This window comes from Beta vulgaris, chromosome 7 (assembly GCF_026745355.1).
Source record: "Beta vulgaris subsp. vulgaris cultivar EL10 chromosome 7, EL10.2, whole genome shotgun sequence".
NCBI lineage: Eukaryota > Viridiplantae > Streptophyta > Magnoliopsida > Caryophyllales > Amaranthaceae > Beta > Beta vulgaris.
This window is the reverse complement of record NC_079208.1, coordinates 39,868,580-39,892,386: the sequence shown is the minus strand read 5'-3', so window position 1 is coordinate 39,892,386 and position 23,807 is coordinate 39,868,580. Positions and strand designations below refer to the sequence as shown.

At 35.9% G+C, this 23,807-nt stretch overlaps 1 protein-coding gene across 3 annotated transcripts; it reads right to left on the bottom strand.

Annotated features, from left to right (window-relative positions):
- Positions 1-2,912: 2,912 nt before the first annotated feature.
- On the bottom strand, positions 2,913-23,609 carry LOC104899424 (CLIP-associated protein). Of its 3 annotated transcripts, none has more exons than XM_048648164.2 (21): positions 22,942-23,609; positions 21,348-21,503; positions 21,191-21,253; positions 17,320-17,388; positions 16,950-17,115; positions 16,296-16,457; positions 15,565-15,662; positions 14,929-15,003; positions 14,776-14,844; positions 14,601-14,686; positions 14,378-14,495; positions 12,733-12,831; positions 12,261-12,606; positions 10,282-12,083; positions 9,875-9,976; positions 7,600-7,704; positions 7,422-7,496; positions 6,963-7,031; positions 6,809-6,877; positions 4,276-4,385; positions 2,913-3,385 (listed from the first exon to the last, which is right to left on the bottom strand). In XM_048648164.2, exons 1-21 carry the CDS (start codon positions 23,272-23,274, stop codon positions 3,322-3,324), a joined length of 4,236 nt encoding a protein of 1,411 aa, XP_048504121.1. In that variant the 5' UTR covers positions 23,275-23,609; the 3' UTR covers positions 2,913-3,321. The 3 variants fall into 3 exon arrangements, with proteins under 3 accessions (XP_048504121.1, XP_057252133.1, XP_010684913.2); XM_057396150.1 differs by having other exon boundaries at positions 4,284-4,385; positions 16,296-16,454; positions 22,942-23,608; XM_010686611.4 differs by having other exon boundaries at positions 4,284-4,385; positions 22,942-23,607.
- Positions 23,610-23,807: the final 198 nt, after the last annotated feature.

Genomic DNA, 23,807 nt, shown 5'->3' with positions numbered 1-23,807 from the left:
GACACTTCAGTTTAACTTTTAACAGCTACGAGTATACAAGATTTGCCTGGTTACGTGACTCCGGGAGTTTGGACTAGTATCAAGCACAATCTGTTGTCACTTATACTAGACCATGTCAATTTTAATGCTGATTATAGCTTATCAGGGTATACTATGGTTGCTATGGTTGATGTCTCTACTGTTTCTTATGTTGATCATCTACCCAATCATATGTTCAAGAAGATTGTACCAAGATCACCTGATGTTCCTATTCTTGATGATGATAGTGATGATCGCAGTGAGTGGTTAAAAAAGGTTTTGGATAGTTTGCCTCGCTCTATGATGATCTTCTAACTCGTATCCCATCCACTTGGTTCTGATGTCTCGAGTTGAACTTTGGTTCTTATAGACATGCATGCTTATATTAGCAGATATATCAAAGATACATTAAGTATATGTCTTTTTGTTGGATAGGAAATAGTACATGTTATGAGATATTAGTCATATCTTGGAGATGATTATTATGTATGAGATATCTACTAGTTTAGGAAATCAATTGTGTTAGTTAGATATCTGGCTAGTATATTACTAATACAAGAAATTTAAGTAGGATTTTTTTATAAGATAATTACTATGGACGTGAATTTTACATTAACTTTTTTCATATGTCATATTTTATTATTTCTTTGGATGCACTATCGGACATTGAGTTTGATCTTCACTTGAGTCGTACATACTTCATTATCTTAGAAATCTTGCTGATAACTTTGCTTTATTCTATTAATAATTAAATTTTGTTCCCCTTTGGCGTGCACTAGAATGCAAATACTTCAAAATGAGGTCTACTTATAATATATAAACTAGTGAGTGTCGCGTGGATGTCATAGAGGATATCCCGGTTTGTTACATTTTGTAACTTTTTGTCAAGTGATTAAAAATTGACGTAATGACATTATATGTAATTTCGTAATTTTTGAAAAATAAATCCTTAAAGTTTGGGATGAAAGCAAGCTTAACTTTCTATAAGGAATTGGAGTAAGAGTTTAGGTTTATAATAGTCTTGTTATTATCATAAAAAGCGTTAGGTATCTTATCACTTGTTCAAATCGTTTAATGAGATATAATTATAAGACCTTATGATATTTTATTTTGAAATACTAAACAATGGTATTGTGTAGGATTAATGGTCAATCTTTCACTTTTCGTTTCAAATATCACATGCTCGACACTTGTAATTACACAACATTAATTTTTTTTAATTAAGAGTTTGACTTGAAAATAAAATATCTGCATTAGAGCCTTATAGGAGAATGTCACGTGGCACACAAACTTTCTTAGAAAAACCTTTAAATATATTAGTATAAACATATCACTTATTCATTCAATTTTGTATTAGTAGTAGACTAATGATTATCATATTATGTGGCTTGATTAAAAGAAAGACTTTGATATGAAAAGGGTTTATTATTACTTTATGATTACTTTATTAATGCAATTATTATTAAGATTTTTATAGAATTAGGGTGTTTTGATATTATACCACATTCGTTTGCGATACAATATAATTAGGATTAATAAACAACTTTTATTTAATCTTGGTTGCTAAATACATCCTCACTTTACTAAAACAACCCTACAAAATATCTAAAATACCCTTTGCCTCAAAACCCATTTCTCTCTCTAACTACTCTCTCCACTCCTCTCTCTCTCTATCTTCCCTCTTCGTCCTCTTCAGATTTCCATAGATTTTAACCTCTTCGTCCTCTTTAGATTTTCATAGATTTTAACCTCTTCGTCCTCTTTAGATTTCCATAGATTTGAACAAATTGGGGCGATTACCATAGATTTTTCATAATTCTCTCTCCATCTCTCCATAATTCTCCTTTCTCTCAATCTTTCTCCATACATTTTTCATTCGATGAAACCAAGGCTGAGATTTTCATGAGTGATTGTGTTCTTGGCTTCGTGCAATGCGAATTAGGTGCCCATTTTAACCAAATTTCACGACTTTGGAGCAAATCGGTTCGTTCTTCTATTTTTCTTTTTGAAAATTTCTCATTTGTTTATGCGATTGCTGTGTTTTTCTGATTTTATTACCAATATTATTTGAAAATAAAATACATCGATTTCATGATTTATTCTGAATTCAATTGTCACAATGGACGATAATAGTCAGTTCAAATTCCACACATTACTCACTTTGTTTCTTTTTAATATATACATTTTATACTCTGACGTAATTTACGTACTTTTTCCATTTTATTAGTTCTACCATTTTGACTTTTGACAATATTCATAAATTCTACTTTGACCATCTTTATATCCCTATATACATTTTTATTATATCAACTATCTTACAATTTTTTCTTGCACCTAACAAAAAGATGTAATTGTTCACAATTATGCGTTAACAAACAAAATGGAAGAACTAGAGAAAAGAAGGAATTATTTCACTTTAATGATCATTTGCGATTTATACATAAGAAAAAATATGATGACATTGAATCTTATCAGATTCATCTCGCCATGTATGTAGGAAATACCAAATTGTTGCTTTTATATAATTAAAAATATTTCTAGTCAACATTGTGATTACCAAGCATAAGTCATATTATTGCAAATTTAAAAAGAAACAAAGCTAGTACAAAATTAGTTAAACCAAGCAAAACATTCCGAGGTGTCATGAGTTACTATGGTTGGGCGAGTCCAAGGCCAACCTGCCTGATTAATTCAACGTAACCAATATAAAACTTGAGATTGCATCCACAATAGTACCTTTCAATATAACCCTAATATGCCACGAGTTACCTCAATACTAATATGCCATGAGTTACCTCAATACAGACACATCTACATACTCAAACAAGATAATAACAAATCTACATCGATCAAATGAGATAATAACGCAAGCCAAAGGCACTTGTAAATGAATAAACAACTAACGAACAGGTATATACATTCCGAAGAACCTCAAACTTCAAAGCCAGTACAATACTCAAACCAGACTATGATTCGAAAGAATAATTTAATATTGACAAGAAAAACAATTCATACAATTTCTTTCCACTCACCACCACATAACCACCTCCCACCAACGTCAAACAAGAGGGTGGACACCAAAAACTATATTTCTGGAACATAATGCCACAAATGGATACACCCACACAAACAGATTGCATTTTTCACACCATATACAAAATACACAACAATGAATTTGGAACACTACCAAAACTCCATACTGAAGACATCATTGGCTAGCATCTATAGGGGCTCCCGTTCTAGCTTGTGAGATGCGGTTAGCATAAATTGTTACCAAGCGCAATTGGGTACTATTAAGTCCCTCTAGATATGGCAGGAATGTTTTCCCGAGCATGATATAGATGTCCACCAGACAGAATACGACTGTCTGCAAGAGAATTATTTAAAGGTGAGACATCAGAAAATAACATCTTCAACTCATCTGAAGGTCGGGGAAGGGGGGGGGGGGATCCAAAGATGTAGGTTCCGAAACTATGGAAGTAAAAAGTGCTTTCAAATCAACTATTCACAAATTATCTTTTAGGCTCGTGGCAATTAACTGCTTTTTCACTCAAATGTTTTCACATATTTGACGACTTTGAAATGTTAGCAAAAACATAGAAACAAGATTGTTAAAACATACTTCCTCCGTTTCTAAATAAGTGCAACATTTGCATAGTGTTTATTATTCACAGTTTAAACTTTAATTAGCTTTGGTGATTTACATATTAGGAAAAACATAGTCATGTGGGATCTTGTTGGATTCGTCTGAATGTGAATATTTTTAATATCAACTTTTTATAATTTTTACTTGTTGATAATTGAAAATATTAATGGCTAAAATAATGCATTGGCAAACGTGAAAACAAGTGTTGCACTTATTTAGAAACGGAGAAAGTAAATCAGTATTTAAACTTGAAACATCTCAGACACAATACAAGAGTTTCTCAAGTGAGACATTCTCACAGTGAGACAATCTCATAATTTATCTTAAAAGGGTCACTTTTTGTTTATGCCACTTTTCAAGTAACCTTTATAGCTCAAATAGTAAGTTAAGCGGTCTTTTTTTACACAACTTATATAAGTTTAAACTTGAGACTAATGTCAAATTTTTAAACCATGAACTGAGAAGTAAGAGGAGGTATGACCCCAGCAGAGCAAGCACAAGCTCCAACTCACCTCATTATCACTCCAAATTCTGACCCCCCCCCCCCCCCAAAAAAAAACGACTCGCCACCCCCACCCAAAAATTTCTATAAAATAAAAGAAAATCAAGACCTTTTTACCTTGCGGACATCAGCACTTTGATTTCCAAATGCATCAAAAAGAGCTGGTAAGAAAGAGGGTAACTCTGCCATCAGTTCTTCTTGAGACAACCTGCCCACAAGCTGTAGAAACCAAATAAAGCATTAGATACTATCCGACCAATAAATTTTTGGTGGGGAAAGCAAAGAGTCCCTGTACAGCAATTCCAATCAGAAAGTAAATGACGAAGCTGAAGTAGGAGAATAGCAAAAAAATACAGAGTTCAAGTCATTGAATGAAAGGGGAATTTAATCAAATGGAGGGGTAAATAGTAAAAAAACTTGTTACTTGAGGGGAAAGGAAAGGTAAAGGGAAATCCAATCATCACCAAATAATGGTGATGGATTGAGGAGAGGAGGACCCAGACAAAAAAAAAAAGGGGAATTTGATTCCGTATCTTAGAGCTTAAAAACGTTGAGCTAAACATGTTCATAGGTTGTTACATAGATCAGCCACAGACTACTCTATCCCCATAAGGTTGCTCCATTGAGTTCGGAATTTGGAAGCTTTATAAATTTTCGATTGGGTGAAATTGATAAAACACAAAATTGGTGGGACCAAGTAGAGTAAATGTGAGAGTAACGTATATTGACCACCCCACATGAAAAGTTAACAGTGATAAGTCTCCAATGACTAGGTTTTCCATAAGCTTCCAAGAACTTCCAAAGAATAAAAAACCCAGAAAGCAAAATACAATTTCAAGAAATTTCAGTGCCATAAAGCAGTGTACACATCAACAGAATGTGTTTTCACTTCGAACAAAGTCAAAGTCAAATGAATAATACACAGTTCGTTGAACTAGTGAAAAAGGAATCAACACCACAGAACATGCCTAGGGCAAGGTCTTCCACATGTCTGGGGAAAGTGTGAGTGCCTTTCTTATTAGTTATCAATTCAAAATCTCATAATCCTCCAAGTAAGCATATGCCAAGAGAGCATCACAATTTACTATCCTTATTGAACATTGAGTTTTTTCTATAAACAGAAACATGAGCTAATTGAGCCCTAAGTTTTAAAAATCGGGCCTTTGGGAACGCCTAGGCGAGGGGGTGAGGAAAATCGCATCAGAAGAGCTAGGCGAAGCGTTCTACGAGAGACGCAAGGAGGTGTGCGCCTACGGAGAGGCGCCAAGCGATTCGCCTTGGACGCTTACTGGGAAAAGGAGAGAGAGAAAGAGGAGATTCAAGTTTAGAACTAGAAATCATCAAATTTTCTGTAAATTAAAACGATTCCATGCTTCAGGAGTTACATTAGAGGAAGATCGAGCATTTAATTGCATAAAATTGCTTCAATTTGAATCCTAAATCAAAAATTCCCATTTTTATGAAACCTTAATTCTCCTTCAATTTGAATCCTAAATCAAAAATTCCCAATTTTATGAAACCTTAATTCTCAGAATTTGGTCAAAGTTGACAATCGAAGGTCAATCTTCATGACAGTGACTGCCGACTAGATTGCCCCATGGTTACTGACGGTATAAATGTACGGTAGCCGACACCAGTAAAGCAATTTGGCAGATCAGCAAGCTATCTTCTCTTCGAACTTTTCGTTAGGGTTCCAAGTTCCAACTGCACTGAACATGGGAAGTTCATTACCTTATTGTGAGTTGTGAGTTGTACCCCACTCCCAAGATGAGGAATAGTGACATCATGTGTTCCTTTTCTCTTTTTCTCTCTTTCTATTTGTCTTTTTTTTTTCTTCTTTCTTTTATCTTTTTCTTCTTTTTTCTTCACATCTCCTCTTCTCTTCTGTTCTGTGCTCACTTCTGCTGCACTTTTTTATTTTCTTGACAAACCTCACTTCTGATCCTGTTCTCCTTAGCATTGTTCAGAATTTTTTTTAATTAACAGTAGATGGTATATTTTTTAATAGCTAATATTACAATCAGCAGGTATGTTCTTTAATCACAGCAGCTAATACTTGGTTAATTATTTTGTGTTTTGAGTATAAAATATGCTTTATAATTTCTTTTTAAGGTTTATCACTAAAGGTGCGCCTCGCCTACGAAACGTGCGCGCCTTCGCCTTGCGCCTCCCTTCGCCTTGCACCTTTTAAAATTAAGATTGAGCCTAATTCAACCTTAGACACTCATATACAGCAAGAGTCCCCCGACCACCTGGGCAAGATCCTGAATGTGATAGTACCGGTGATCTCAATTTGTGATCACCCACTCAAAGTTCCTATCGTTCTTCCAACAAGCACATAGACAAGAAAATGTCCTAACCTTTCAAACTAAACATTGAGTTTTCTCTCACCCTCAAAGAAGAAAAAAATAAAGCCTTTAAAACTAGACATCCAGATCTAGTTTTTGCACTAGACTAGTTCGATTCCTTGATCATAAATGGAGCTTGTGCACTAGACTACATGTGTACCAGCATACAAGTCATACAATCAACAAAAACAAGTAATAGCAAGATTGCGCCTAAACCCAAAAAATAAATATGCAACTTCAAGATCTACTAAATGGAGCTTGTGCATCTAATACAACCTAGACAGTAACATATACCTTTGTCAAACAATTTATGCAAGCAACGAGGGTTTTCTCATCCTCGGAGACTAACAGGGGAGCAATTACCTGCAACCAAAGAAAAAACTCATAAAGCATGCAAGATATATCTTCAAATATTAGTGGGAGAACACATATAAAACAAGCTGCTTACACTCAAGCATCTAAATGGGTCATATTGGGCCATCAAGGTAGTCAAGCAGTTCTCTGCTTCATTGGCAACCTAGGTTTGAAGCACAATCATTAGTTAAATGGAAATGATAATTCAGACATGGCCAGTGGATGAGCAAGAAGGCCAGTTTCTGTCACATATGACCTGAATCAGCTTGGCCAGGTTTAACCATGGCCAATGCATGCTGAAGAATCAATATTTTATTTCTAAAACATTTTAAAAAATTATTAGCTTTGCACGCGCTTCATTGATCCATGGGCCAGGCTGGTCCCCCATGAGCCAGATTCTACAGGCAAGAGTTGCTTTAACGGGCTGCTCAACCGATATGGGACCACGCTTGCCTGTAGGCCAGATATTACCAAAGGAATGGGACCAGCTCAACCATCTGATCATGTCTATGCATAACTTGATCAAAGACAAACTCAATCGCCAAAAAATTACCTTGAGAACGGTATCCTTTGAAACATGAAGCAGCTTTTCAATTACAATTTCGACAGAGTCTTCCATGGCTTCTTTCTGGAATTGGAATCGAGACAATTGATATCTTTAAGTACATACATGTCTTGGCAAGCAGCCAAAGGGAGAAAATTAGCCTGTTGATAGACAGAGAATTGCTCACCTGATTTCTCAGCATTTCAGCAATCAGCAATAGAACAGTTTCTCGAACGGAAGAATCGGGGTCATCTAGCACCTCAAGTACAGCAGTTAAAATCTGATTGAAGTACTGCAACACAGTAAGCGGCATTTCTTAGTAAAACACCCTGAAATTTTATCTTATCCAACCAAGAACCAATTCTCGATTTTTTTCTACTTGATTTTTAAAAAAAAACAAAGAGTTGCCGGAGCACCAGAATGAAAAGAGGTCATAGTATTGTGTCAATAATAAGAGATGATTTCAACATGAAGATCAACAAATTATTCTGGCAAGAATATATGTAAATGATATTGGACGTACAAGACCAACATGTTAATTCAATAAGCACAGCCCTTTCCCAACCCAACGGTTCCCTCCTCCCTTCAAAACTATTGTTTAGCATTGAGCAAATGTACAAATCCCCATTGTTAATACTTTCTTCTAAACAAATACAACATTGTCTTCATGTTATCTTTTCAAGAAAAAAGAACTACAATTTTTTTTTAGTATTTCCACACCGCAGAGTTTAAGAATGGCACTTTGAAAATTTGATAGCACAAAATCTACAAAGAACTCCTGTATAACCATGCCGGAAGGCTTATCATACTCATTAAACATTGGCTGCATTGCCACCAATGACAATCTAAAAGAACCAGGTCAAAAATAAATTTTAAAAGTTCTTCATCCAGAGAATTCAAATATACCAACCCAAGCATCCATCAAACAACGAGTGGAGAAATCTCCATATCTCAAAATGGTGCAGGACTACTGTCAAATTTTTAGAAGCAATTGAGCCACTACAACTAACCATTTAACAAAATCTTCTCACCAAGGTAATTTTCAGATCTAGCATTCAGCATATGACATTTAGCAAGACTTTCACAAAATGATGAGTAAGATAAAGGCAGGTCCTAGAGCTATCACGTGATTGCATATCTGAAACTGATAAAAAGCACTAAACTAGGCAGGAAATACTATTTACTTTCTTAAAAGTGATATTCATATTACGGATGCAGCATGGACTATGCAATGACTGTAACTTTACCAAATATTGTACCCTTCCTTGATCTTTATTCTATATGTGAAGAGGGGTAGTACACCAATATATAAAACTCCTATTTTACCCTCACTTGATTAAGCAAATTACAGCTATTAGACTAAATTATAACAAATCTTTTCTAAAAAAAAAAGAACGCAGGAGAAAATTACGCACAAAGAATAACTGCATTTCATTCAAAACTAAACCAACTCTAAGTCCCCACGGCAGTTCCACAAAATCTCGACAGTTTTCCCACTTCCTCCGCCTCTCCCCTCTTCCTCTACTCCTGTTCATTCTATGCAGAATCTCACATTCATTAAATTTGGAGGAATAATATAATAAAGTGCGAGTGAAGAGGGCCCCAACACATGGGATTTATCCATCCGCAACTCTGCTTACAGAATGTGGCGAAAAGCGGTCGCCGGTGGAAAGCTTGGTGTAGGAAAAGAGATCGCATTTCCGCTGACGAAATATGGAGTTGAAAACAAGCTTCTGGAATTGGTACTTGTCTACTCTATCCAATCTCATCAACTGCTACTATAAATTAAAAAGATGTTGCTATCTGCAATTCTTATAGTTTTCATGTACCTTTGCTTAATTAAATTACTCTCTCTCAATTTTGAATTAATTGTGTAATTTGAATTCATAATGAGAACATTGAAGGGATGAGATATGGTAGTAATTGTTATGGATTATGGGATATGTTACGGTTTCAGTTGACAATGGGATAATAGCCATTGTATTGCTTATAACATTCAGGAAAGAAAATTGAAAGGATAAGAGATGAACTTCTATTGTTTATGGACTTTTGAAATGCTTTTTTTTTTATGTCGTGAAATTAGATTCAAGAATTTGAGCTATTAGGGACAATGTACAAGTCGAAAGCGCTGAGATGAGATCTTTAGTGTCAGAATTGAGACCTTTGTGATTAATGAAACAAAGGTTGCATTATGTGTTAAGTTTCTATGATATATTCGCAAGTTCTAAAATAATAGGGGCCGTTTGAGTTTTGTGGTAAAACTTTGCTATTTGCAATGTAATAGCTGTAATTTGCTTAATTTAATTTAGTCTATTTGTTGTAATTTGCTTAATTACGCAATTAATTTAAATCCAATAACAATTTTGCACGCATGCGTGCATATAAGACTAGTATTTCCAGAACACAAGAATCATAACGGATCATTGTTTGGAGAAGGTGATGAGTGCAAAGAGTAATGATACCTTGCTCCACATGGAAGGATCATTAGAAACGGATGCTTCAAGTAATTGATGAACAGCATTTTGCTTGCTATCAACAGAGCCTCCTTCATCCCCGTTGCAAAGCTGTTACAAATTGAACCAAATAAACAATCATGGAACCTTTTTCATACACGTATCCAAAACAGGATCCTTCACACAGAAGAAGAGATACTAGAAGGCACAAAGAAGAAGGCCTTAGAGATTTATGCCTCATGGCAAATAAACTGTGTACTAGGCTAATCTCCAAAGGGCTAAGACCAAAGGTTTGGTTGGGCTGCCAAGTACTCCCGTCCCCCATTTTAAATTTTTACAGCACGAGTCACAATGCATCCATGAAATAGAAACCGAATAGCACTAAAAAAAATTAAAATAAAGAACATTGAACTCACTGAGTGGAGAATTTGTGGAATGCTTGGACCAGTTTCTGAGTTGGAGACAATCTTCAGAGATTCAGTTTTTGTGTGGCCCGTAGCCAGCTCATCTGGGAAACCATTTTCAGGCTGCAAGCCAGCATCTACCCCAATGCTATCAGAACTCTTCTTTAGTCCATTGATGTCCAGACGGGGAGATGACGCAAAACCTGGATTGTCACTACTGTGCACATTTTCCAATCGGCTAGCCCAAGATCCCACACTTTCCCCAGCATTATTCCCAATATACTTATCTTTGATTTTTGAACTTAGTGTATCATTACTAGATCCAGTGTCAAGACTCTCATACAGGTTTGCTTGCATTTCGTCAGCAACAGCTTGATTGGTACGACCACTTAAATATGTAGAATCTGACATTGAGTTCCATTTCCTGCCTCCTTCACCGTCAAGAGAATTAGCAGGAAATCTCCCAAAATAGTTGGTTTTCTTTGATACTCCCATATAGCCCTCCTCAGAAGACGTCCCAACCATATCGGATGGATCATAAGCAGCCTTTGAACGCTGTCGCTCTTTCTTGCTCTGCAAATAGTTCATCAGATCCACTTCTATACGTGGCGTATATTGTTTGAGAGCTCGCCTCAAAAAATTTTGCTCTTCAACAGATAAGCTAAGAATATAGATCAGTACATTTGTGGGATCATAGTGAGTATAAACTGATATGAAACACGAAATAGCAGTTTCCTTAAGTTTGGTATTTTTGTCATGAACTAGGGGAGCCAGTTTACCAAGCCACAACTTCAATATGCCAATGTTACTAGCACCTTCAGGAGTAACTGAATGTTTGTTAAACGAACCAATTGCAAATTCAATTACAGCCAATTTTGCTTTAGGTGATCGCTGTTCATCCAGTGAACGAAGTAAGGCCGGCAACAAAGAATCTACCCCATAAGTTTTACCCACAATATCCAATGTTGTTGTACAAGGCTGCCGAACTACCTCTTTTGGATCAATTAACCTGGAGAAAACATGTGGCAAGATCCTTTCCATGTAACTTTCAAAAGGCTTTCTACAAGAGGGAATTATCTCTGCTAGTGTTAAAAGAGCTGCCTGTGCGACCTTATGATGGGGATCATCCAAATGCTTAAAAAAGAGTTTCATCACCTTTTCAAAACTCTGAACAATGTCTTGAATACCACTAGGGCCCTGCTGAAGCAGAGACCTTATATAGTTGAAAGCAGCAACTCTAGCACACCAGTCAGAACTTGGACTAAGTCCCTCACCTAGAGCCTCATGAAGAGAAGCAGGACCTTCCACATAACTTGGCGTCTCCCCTAGAGGCAGATGGCTGTCATCAAAACTTCTCCTCCTGCTGGAAGATGTACTTCTGCCTGTGACATTCTTTCTTGATAGTGGCCTCTGAAAATTTGGGACATAACTAGAATCTCTATAAGTTGCTTCTCTATAGGGAGTCTCGGTATATTGCCGGTCCATGTGTGAGTTCATGTATCTCCTAGAATCCCGGAAATCACTTTGCTCCTCCATGTAGCCTCTTTCTTGTACTCTTTCAGAAGCTCTCTTCGCCGAGTACGACATCAATGTTGAAGATGGCTCATTCATGAGACCACTGCGATATGATGATTTACCAGCATCTTTTGAAGCATGTACATGAGAGTACAAGTCAGACATATTTAGGCCACCATTGCGGTTGTTACTTTCTCTGACTGACGACAATTTTGCGTCCAATGATAAGCTTGTGACTTGATTTGAAGCAGGAACAGCGAGAGGAAATGGAGGATCACGAGAGGATGGAGGGTCAACTCCTGCACTAGGGGAAACAAAAGAAAAATTTACCCTTTCTCGACATAGTCCAAACAAATTTCTTTGAAAAATAAGGAAATTTAGTTCTTGCTGAAATGCTGACACAACACTATAATACCTTTTCCAAATTAGAACAAAGTAAATGTATTCACACTCAATATGAAAGAAGTTATACATACCTAGATCAAGGCTAGATGATCGAACAGTCGAAGAATTATGTTTTGAAGACAAATCTAGACCTCTAAGCAAGCTTTCAATTGCTGAAACTTTCTCTTTACTGGAATTAAGTACACTTTCCAAACTACGGTCAGATCCTTTATCAAGAGATTTTGATAGAAGCAACCCTGATGAAACGGAAGCTCTTGAGGGTAAAGTTGCAGTCTTATCCATTGCAACAATAGCAGAAGTTCCATATCCAGGCAAATGTAAAGGAGCAGATGATTGAGGTGTAATTGGCACATTTCTTTCACGAACAGAAGGAGACGCGTGTCTTCTATGTAAACCCCCATCTTCTTCATTAATAATCTGCAATAAAACATCAGATCATTTTGCTAAGAGACCAAAAAATAGTGGGTGCATATAGATTTCTTCAATGTCTTTCCAATAACCACAATAGAGAAAGTTTGCAGAACAAGGAGATGAAGACCTTACCCTCTGTATAACAGGATCAAAGGATTGAAACAGCCTTCTAGCACGGTCTGGCCAAGTTTTTGCGAACATTCTATAACAAGACCTTGCAGTGGTTCGTACCTGTAATAGTAATATCCCAGTTATTTACCATTTATAACAGAATGCAAACAAGCGAACTTCCAGAAACATATGGCTAGTGAAATCGCTTTTCCACAGGAGAATTTATAAGATGGTTGAAGGACTGCGATAGCTAATACGAGGAAAGATAAAACAAAAGCATGCTATCTAGTTGTCCAGTGATTTTTTGATCCAAATAGATGACTATAGAGAAACAGAGAAGCAAGCTTATTACAATTACACAAAACCTGTATAGCCTTGATGAAAGCACAAGACACACTTAAAATGAACCTAAATCAGAATCTGGAAGCCTCTAAAAAGAAATCCTTCCGCTTTCATAAATTAAGGTTTCTACAAAGCCGGACTTACACATACTACTAGGGGTGTAATCGGACTGCGAAAAGTCCAGAGTCCAATCCAGCCAGTCCAAACTTGTCGGACTGGACTAGACTGAAATTTTTTTTGGACTGGACTCAGACTCAAATTTTCGAGTCCAAATATTTTCGGAGTGGATTTGGACTCACCCCATTGAAGTCCAATAAGTCCATTCCAGTCTAAAAGTATTTATAAATATAACATATATTTAATATTTTTATATATAATATAAAAGAATGTGTGACTTATTTCATGGAATTGATATAATGAACTTAATTTTTCAAATTCAATTATGAGAAAGTGTTGTTAATCATTGAATCTAAATCGAGGAAAAAAATATATAATCGGACTGGACTGGATTCGGACTCAAGAAAAAATTATTGGACTGGACCGGACTCAAAAAATATTTGGATTGGACTTGGACTCAATTTCTCGAGTCCAAAAAACTTTGGACTAGATTTGGATTTGGCAAAGTCCAATCCAGTCCAATCCACTTACACCCCTATGTATTGCAGTAGCCAAATATATCATTCAGTAGTAAACAAATCACTACCTTAAATATGCATCTTATGATCTTAAACGAGTCATTAAACATTTAGTGAGTGGTTTCTTCAACAATATTTCTTAAGAGTCAAGTTCTCAGGAAAATTCTCTCCACCAGCCCAATTCTCTTTTCTATCAATTCTCATCTATCATCAGTGTCATACCTCATACTACCCAAGGCACCCACAGATCCACCAGCCCAAACCAAATCCTGCAGGAAGGTCTACTTAGAAACACAAAACATATACAACTGGTCAAAGACTATTATAGGTAAACAACTACATGGATACCAGCACCTGAGAGAAAAAGAACCCTGTAGTCCCTTGCTCATCTCCCTAAAACTAACCTTTTTGAAAACTTTTTCTCAATAGTTTGCCAATAATTATGGGATATTTAACCCATCCTGGAACTGAATAAAAGACAGAAAAATTTGTGTTATGCTAACTTCATGTCAAGTGATCTTGCTAGCAAAGTCAGCTGCAATTATGATAGAAACAATCATGTTTATACAATGAAATAAAACAGTCCTGATTGCTTTGTGATCAAGTACATATTTGATCACATATGCTGAGACCATTCAAAAGTGCTTTTTTCTCTTTTTCTATTTCAGAAAGAGGAATCTGAGCTATACCTCACTCACTGCATCACTCACACAACGTCTAATCATATCTTCATACAGATCAGCTGATCGCTGTATTTCAGGTTCATCAGGCCAGTGTTCTAGCACTAACAGTGCATAGTCACAACACCTACATCCGAAGGTAGGGAAAAGATCATCAACAATTGAAGGAGCATGATCCCAAGTGCTCAAAATTCTTCTAAATGTTATTCTTTCAATGAAGTATAATGCATACCTAGCACGCAGCGCCGCATTTCGGTCGTTCTTAGCACAATCTGCTATTCGAGGGAGTACACGGGCAACTTTGCAGTTACGCAACATCTTTAGTATAGAAAATGGAATGCAACATGGATCAGATGTTACATGAAAAAGGGAAATGAGAACAAATAAGTTGATGATATGAAAAGTACCGTCTTGATGCAGTTATCTGCAGACTCTGCAATTACGAGTACAGTTATCACAACAAGCTTAAATAGAACCTACAAATACAAAAATGGAGGTGTCAGAGACACAACCAAGAAAATCACATCCACAATCATGAACAGGAAAAGAGGCAGCATTACAGGAATAAATTGCTCAGCACAAGCCTCAAAGTCCCCCAGCATCTCCTTTGACAAAAAGTTCAGCAGATGACAAGCCTGAAATAGCCATATAGAAAATTAGGGGAAATAAAATAAATTTGATAAAGCAATCTGCAACTCTGCAGGAGAATGGAGGTGGAAAGTGATGAAAGAAAATTCAGAATTTCAGATATCAATACACAAACAGGTCAAATAAATTGTTTAATTCACTTTTATTCAAATGCCTTAACACTCCTTATGAACTAAATTCTTAAATGTTATACTCCCTCAGCTTCACAATAACCGTAACATTTTATGTGGCACAGAACAAACAAGAAATATGGAAGAGATATCTGGAAAGAAAAAGTGGACCTATGTGATAAGGAGAAGGAAAGAAATAAATCAATCCCAATTTAATTACCAATTCACATGCTAAACATAAATATATATTTTCAGTAAGTCTTATTCCTGAATCCAGAAAACATAGTTCCCAAAATGGTTAGAAAGCAGCAACTTTATATAAATTAGGAATAGCGAACAGAAGGCCAAAAAACTAGTCCAGAGATAAGAAACAAAGAAATATTCAAGTACAAGACTGCAAAAAATGAGCCCAAAAAAAATTCAAGGGGGAAAACATACTTGCTTCACTATGCTTGACCTCCGATCAGATAACTGTGTGCTTAAAGGACCAATAAGTTGCTTCAGCAATCCCCGAAAACACGGATAATCCGCCGCACCTGAACAATGCAAATTGAAGGAATGGGAAAAAAAACTTAGCTCCAATCATATGGCCATATGTATTTTTATCTTGGGAAATTGACAGATTAATTGCAATCAGTTCCAAAAGTTGCCCACTTATGTCAAGGGTTTCAGGCCCCAATCCTATGTCCATCTTAAACTATGTCACAAACACAATAACCAGCTGGAAGCAACTTTAAATTATTATAAAAACATATCTCCATCGGTCACAAGTCACCGCACAATAGATTGCAAGACAAACCGTTTAAACAGTTTATACATGAATCATAGGCAAGTATAACATCCGATATTACAGAAACGAATTCAACAAATAAACCCCAACCCAAGTCCTAGGACAGACTAAGCACATAACCTGGTTGAGAGCTTGGTAAACAACATTTACTGCCCCTGTGGGCAGGGTCATGGAAGGGAAGGATAGAGGGAGATATAGAGCATAAGTCAATGAAAGTAACCATAAAAAATGCCAACTCTTGGCAAAATCAACCAGACATGTCAGTAACCACATAGAATGATCAAACAGAAGGGAAATTACATTTCAAGCCAACAAGGGAAGTATAAAACTTTTTTTGTAAACGTGAGTATGGTCATGAGAAGAAGAATAGTCACGGTACCTCCAAATATAAGGGCTTCAACTCTCTGCATGGCTGCGATACGATGAGACCAATCTTTTTCTGGAACAAGTGTTGAAGCAATCTTCTCAAATTCCCTTATAAGCTCCTTTTCTGAGTAAACTTTCACAGGTTCTACTGCCTTTTCTGTAACATCACCATCTCCTGCACAAAAAAAAAAGAATCAAGGTATCAATGGAAAGTAGTGATGCTGATGAAAATGAAAACTGGAAAGTTACATCATCCAGCCACCTAGAAAAGCTTGTCTAATATCCATGATAAGGTAATTCTTGTTTAAACTTTATGAAGGAAAAAAAATGTCAAGACGCATTTAACAATAAGAGCTTTCCACCATGGTGTCAAAACAAGGCCGGATCATATCGTATCGCCTGCGTTGTAAAGGTTTTCAAATCTAACGAACTGATACTACCTGCAACGTAAAGGTGTAAAAAAAACGTGTTTTAGATGGGTTCAAAGGATATCTCATGGTCTAAGCCGATATATGGCGGTATGACAACCGCATCATCCCCATCCCGCATCACCGTACCCGTTAACGCGATCGGGACTGAAACTGCATTTTCGAACTATGCTTTCCACATTTGCAACTTTTATTTGAAAGACGCAGAATACAAAACCAAGACACTAAAACAAGCCAACCTCCGAAAAGAGATGTCTCTCGTGAAGAATTCTTGGCTTTAGGACTGCTCCGCTTAGGATTATGATTTGTCACCTTATGTTCAGTAACATTACTAACAGAAGAAGCACCATCAGAAGATCGTGGCTTTGGTTCAATCCTCTCCAATCTCGAATTTATATCTTTTACCTGCACCAATTGAATAGAATGTAAATGACAAAAACAAAAACAAAAATATCATAACAAAGATCCATGGTAGATGTCCTAAGGCTTTACATCTAATTAGGGGCAGAGAATAATATCATATGAGCCCCTTTAGAAATTTAACAATCAATTCCACAATAACATTGCTCCGAGAAAATTAGATACGAAGATCAATTTTAATGACATTACCATATACGAGGGAAGTTGATTCCTTTGTAGTTCCTCTTGAAACTGTGGCCCAATCTGCATATACATCTCCTGGAGAGAGGAAGACAATTTATTATTTTTTTCATACAAGGAAACATTTTAGAGAAAAACCGAATGGGTCAGAGAATATACATAAACCCTAGATCAACTGATCATACTATTCATATCTTCTGTCTTTTGTATACCTTTTATTTGGTTTCGGAAGCATTCAAAACTGCTTCCCCTAAATCCACATTTCTCATAGCCCATGAATATATGACGCTCTGGTGCTTGTAGATCTGAATGCCTAAGTTTAGTTCATTAAACTAGAACTTGATGGATAATCCCAAATTTGAATTGACTACAATGTTCTCAAAAGAAAAGTATTGTGCATTCTACAACTTTAGTTCATTCTTTTTTCTTATCTTGATAAATCCATGCGCAATTCAGCATTATGCAACTAGCTAAAATGATTCGTTGATTTAAGTCAATAATCAATAAGCTACTACTAACAGCCAACTAAGAGAGTCGTCACCTCTAATTGCAACTGCCACTCTGTAAGAGGTGAAAACGAAAGATATTCATTTAAGATGGGAAAGAAGCAGCCAGACAGATCTCGTACAAAATGAGATATGGTCTCACTAGCCTGATTCTTTAGAAAATATATCCCTCGGAAGGTACATTTACTATTCATGTGATAGAGAAGGATCTATCTATTAGAGTCAGACTAACCAAATACATATTTGTTTATCCTGTTTCTATCCCTCCTCTTTCCCGATATTCATAATTGCACATATTATCTTTTTATATTACACAGCTGAGGTGCGAATATACTGGTGGTAGGTAAAGAAAGTTAGACCTTATACCTTCTCTCCACAGAAAAACAAAACAATCAATTCATGACTTCTTTCTGGGCTTCTTAACTTACGAGTGATCCCAAGTTTTCAGGTCTCCAGCAAACATGTTCCTGACTCATAGAGTTCTTAGCTAATATATCCCATACTCTATTATAATTTTGATTAAACTTCTATATAACCTAATCTTTAAGGATGTGTTCTTTTCACCGGAAACTCACGTATATGAACTTATTAGGACTTATTGTAGATGTAAAAGCCATTATTAGCATTTCTTGGAACTTCTATTTCCTACAACGTTTTATTTTTGGTGAAAAGAATATAACCTAAATTAATGCAAAGAAATTATAAGCAGCTGATAGCAACTACAAAAATCCAACCATTCAACCACGATTCAGAGCATGGAACATGCAAAATGATAATTAAATAGGAACTATAAAAATAATGGGTGAGATTTCATTGGTCTTCACTCATGCTGATTTCCAAATTCTTCAAATTTCAAAAGTAGAAGAACCAAACATATGGGTACAATGTTCTCAATTATGTGTGACAGCTTGAGAGCATGAGTTTTAGGGCTTTAGCCCTCTTCTGTAAATGCGTCCACAAGCAATTAGAACTAGGGAAAAACCAATTGTATAGGTTTGCAAGTGGACACAAGGAATAATTATCACCACCATACATATGACATAATTATATTATGGTAGGTTTGTCCGTATGATGTCAAAAGTACACTTAAAAAAATAAAATAAAATAAAAACAAATAAAATGTTAGAAGTTTCTCTATGTGAATTCTTCGAGATAAATTCACACCACATTAGCCATAAGTTGTTCCAACTGCAGTTACACTAATAACACGGCGATTCTCCAACTATATGACAGTCAACACAAACGTATTTTTTCCTTCCATGGGTGCCCACTTGATGTCTTTCAATATATCCCTCTCTTGTCCAAAAAAACTTACATATATTGAGCTAACTTTCATCATAGCCTAGCATGTTCCAATATGTTCAACTAACCTCAAAAGATAGTTTCATGAAACATAAATGAAAATCTTTCCTTGAATAAGAATTTACATAACTTTCACTTTTGAGAACCCCCAAAGATACCTCTTCGTCTACTTCCCTTATTTTGAGACTTCGAATCTTCATAGTACTCCTCATAACCACTATATGTTAGCAAAGATTTGCAAAACCAACCCAGGAATTAAAATGCTTGATTTATTAAGAAGTAGAATGTGTGCATTCTTTGACACACTTCCCTTCTTGAGGCCCGCCAAACCTTTCCAATCTGTGACAACATTTTACCGAAACTAGCCAGAGTATCTCTTCCCTTTCAGAGGAAGTCAATTTTTTATCATTTCATTCGATGTCTCACTTAATACTTGAAATGAGGAGTATGACCTCATGTTGATGGCCTTTGTGCATACAGCTTTATAACCTAACCATGTGTACATTCCAACCTATATCAATGATTCACAAAAGCTAACTTGACCGAAAACCGCATCTAGATTATAAAACACAATTTTATGACCCCTATGATGCTCGGAATCGAGTATGACCGTCAACATGGGTACGGATCCAAGTGTTGGATCCTACAATATCTCATAATCAAGGACTTGGGAGCACGTTGGAAAAGGAAGGTTTAAAATTGGACTTGGCGACCCGGTAATTGTAACATAACAAGTTGAAAAAATATTATAAGCTATATTTGTGACTGTAACAAAATAGAAGTATCATTATAATATTTTAAGAAAAATAAAAGAATATTATTAAGATAAAAGAGAGAAGTGATCTGTAAAAGAAAAGAGAAGAATTGAAGAGTCAAGGCTTAGAGCACTAGTTACCACGTGATTTTACTATTTTTTATTTTGAAACCATCCATGCGACTTTACTTTTGCCCGTTGACTATTAAATACTCAGAGAGAGAAACGCAGAGAGAGAGAGGTAAAGAGAAAGATGCGATTCCAAAGGGAAAAAAAAGATGCAACAGCAAAAAAGAATCCAGAAGAAGACTTCGCATTGGTCACTAGAGATGGTAACCTGGGCACCTAGACCTACCAAGAACTGTCGCGTCCATTTCAACTTGCCAGGTCTGACCCGTATTCCATGTCCGCACCGGCGTCAGTTTGTGTTGACATAGGTATGGCAGCGTCAAGTGATGAGCGTGAGCATCAAAATATGACCCACAACCAAGATAGACCGACTAGTTCGCATTGACTGTTGAGTCAAGTACTTAATTAGTTTCCTATGTCAAATTTTAGTCAAAAAAAATATAAAACATAATAGTAGGTTTTGTGCAAGATTGTCTTACAGTAAATTTATAGTAAGACCACCTCACTTTGTTCACTAAAAGAGCCACTTTGTAAATTAAAAAGGTCATTCTATAAGTTAAAGGGGTCATATTTTAGATAATAGATCATCTTGTATCTTAAAGGGGTCAATTCTACCATAAGCGTCCCCTTTAGGACAGCAAGTTACCCTCGTCTTACCATAAATCATGGTAAAGAGATCTAGCGAAAAGTTCAAATTTTAAAAAATATTTTGAAGTAGAAAAAATTTCATCTGATAACCACTTATGATAGGAACAAAAAGCATATCGATCCCTACGAAGACCCGGCACTAATTAGGCCACCAATAGACATTTCCTGATTTCCTCACAGAACCAAAGTAACTCTTGAAAAGATTAACCAACAGAATCCTAAACTAAGCAACCTATTTAACAGGTTTCTAGGATTTGAAAAACCCACAAAGTAATGCAAGATCTTTGTTCATGAGGGAGTGCAACCAAAATCAACTGAGCACGCTTACATGATGTTACATCCTTTTTCCTATTACTCCAACTACTAAAACCACAGTAAGTACATCAAGGACTTCATTCATAGGATGATGCACATATAGTAAATACTATGAGAGATGAGTAAGAAAATAAAATAATGTTATATTATAAAAATTCACCACGTAAATTACTATAAGAGACGAGCAAAAAAATAAAAGAATGTTGTATTATAAACATTCACCAACCTCGATGCAGGACATTGCAGCTTCCCTGACACTATGGTTGGGGTCATTCAACATATGCAATATCTGAGAGGATCCAAAGATTTCATCTTCAGTCATAATAAGTGAAAGATATTAACACATTATAGTTAACTTAAAAAGCAACAATCAGCAATCTTACAGGAGGAAGGATGGCCCTCTGTAGTGGAAGCTCTGTAGATGCAAACAAATTGATTGCTGACGTGACTGTGCGTGCAAATTCTTCCCGAACTCTCCAGCTTTTGTGCTCCCAAGCATAGGAACCTGCTCTTTCCACAATAATTGTAGGAGAAGAAACCTGCAAACCACATCAATATGATATTTGTCCTATCAACGGTGATCAGAAGATGCCACCAAACATCACATAAAAAATGAAACTGAACCAGCAGTCTATTCAGTGACTGATGACTGAAGATTAAATGTACTGTATAGTGTGTATACAGTGACTTCCGTATTTCATATACATTCCAAATTGAGACGAAAGTAAGGTTTCCCTACACCACCCAGCCTTATGGACTACCATCAATAATAAAAAGTACAGTGAAAAAGTAAAAGAATCAGAAGGCCTTCAAACAATTACTTAAAATCCATCAACATACACATAGTCAGCTATATATCAGTATGACCAATCATTAGTCACCACAATTTCCCTCTTCTTTTCTTATTTAATTTCTAAGAGTAGAAAACAACCTATTGTAACCAAGAATATATTGCAGGAAAAGTATCTTAAGCATATCCCATATTAATCTAAAAGTGGAAGTATTAAGCAATAACTAAGCATCAAAAACATCAATTGACGCATGATTTTGTCATATTATCCTAAACTAATACCTCTTAAAACCAATACAATAGAACCACACTTATGTACTATTTCAATACTCCCTCCGTTTCAAATTATAAGGCATGTAAATCACTTTTACACATATTAAGAATTTAGTTAGTTTTAGTTAGATTTGCATAAGTAATAAGAATCGACATTAAATATTGTATTGATAATAGAAAATAACCTATAATCTTATCTTGATAGTATAAAGTTGCATTTAATTTTATATTGGTAATGTAAAATGCCTTACCTTATATTTTGAAAAAAAAACTTTTAGCTAAAATGCCTTATAATTTGAAACAAAACGAGTACCTTAGAACTAGTCCCAAAATAACAAGACTAATCTAATCAAAAACATCCAAAAAGAATTGACGTAATTAATTATAAAATCAACCAGCAGCACGAAGATGAGTAAATTTTAAATGGCGACAAATCATTCATGTGTTAACTATATACTAAAAGTATACAAAATCACATTGCAAGTTAACTAATCCAATACCTTAGAATCAGTCAAAAAGAAGTCTAATCTTCAAAACATCCATATATTGAGAAAGCGCAGTACTATATACTGAAATCATTCAAAAAATTTACTATATACTAAAAATATACGAAATCGTATTACTAATTTACTAATTCAATACCTTAAGAATCAGTCAAAAACAAGTCTAATCTTCAAAACATCCATATGTTGAGAAATCGCAGTACTATGTACTAAAATCATTCAAATGTTTATCATATACTTTAAATATACGAAATCGTATTACTAATTTACTAATTCAATACCTTAGAATTAGTCAAAAACAAGTCTAATGTTCAAAACATCCAAACAGCAATCAACCTAAAAAAAATAAAAAAATCACACAACAGCAAGCAGAGAGCATTGGAAACAATCATAAGAAGACGAAAAGAAAACCTCCATAAGAGTGACCAAGAGTCGCCTGGCGGCATCGCGAACAGGCTGTTTAGCATCACCAAGACGCTCAACGGAAGCCGGAACAAGCGCATTGAAGTGAATTTTGAGGTGGTCACCGGAAAGAACAGCGGCAGAAGCGAGAGCAAGAAGTCCACCTTGAGAGACTCTGAAATTGTTATCTTTAAGGAGATCTATGCAAGTATCAACAAGAGAAGTAACTTCAGAAGACGTTAATGGACGACGAGAAGCTTCTAGAAGTTGGTGAAGACGTTCAACTCCCGCCATTCTTTCTTTGGTATCTTTAGCTCGCGCTAATTCAAGTGCTTCCTCCATAGTTAGGGTTTCGAGGAGGAGATCCGGTGAGTTGGAGCAGATCTGAGTTATGAGAGACAGAGAGAAAAAGTGAGGAGAGAGAGAGAAAAAGTGAAGAGTTAAAGTTGAATTGAAAATGGAAGAAGAAAGTGAAGTTTGGTGTTGTTGTTGATTGGAGGAGAGAGAAAGAGAGGATGAAAATGGGTTGAAGTTGAAGTTAATTTGGTGGTAATGGTAATTGGTAAGTGGCTAGATCGATGCGGGTGGGAGGAGAGAGAAAGTGAGTAAGGCTTTAAGGGCATCGACGAGGAGAATCTAAAATGGGTAGTGAGTACTGAGCACTCAGAATATGAGAATTGAGAATCAGATTAGACTCCCAGAAACTTTCAGCCGGTGTTTTTTTTTTCAAACCAAAAACAAATTCGCTTTCATTTTTGGGGAAGAAAAACTAGTAATTGTTTCACTATGGTTTTTTTTTAAAAAACATCGTCCACCTCTTTCTTACTCAACTTAGGGCCTGTTTTCCTCAACTTATTTTCAGTTCAGTTCAGTTC

What these genes read in the sequence shown, in the direction of transcription:
- LOC104899424 (XM_010686611.4), bottom strand. Translation starts at nt 23,274, where the DNA reads ATGGAGGAAGCACTTGAATTAGCGCGAGCTAAAGATACCAAAGAAAGA. An exon ending in ATCATCTAGCCTTGATCTAG is followed by an intron (nt 12,084 to 12,260) that starts GTATGTATAACT and finishes CCCCTAGTGCAG; the next exon opens with GAGTTGACCCTCCATCCTCT. An exon ending in AAAGTGCTGATGTCCGCAAG is followed by an intron (nt 3,386 to 4,283) that starts GTAAAAAGGTCT and finishes ATTCTCTTGCAG; the next exon opens with ACAGTCGTATTCTGTCTGGT.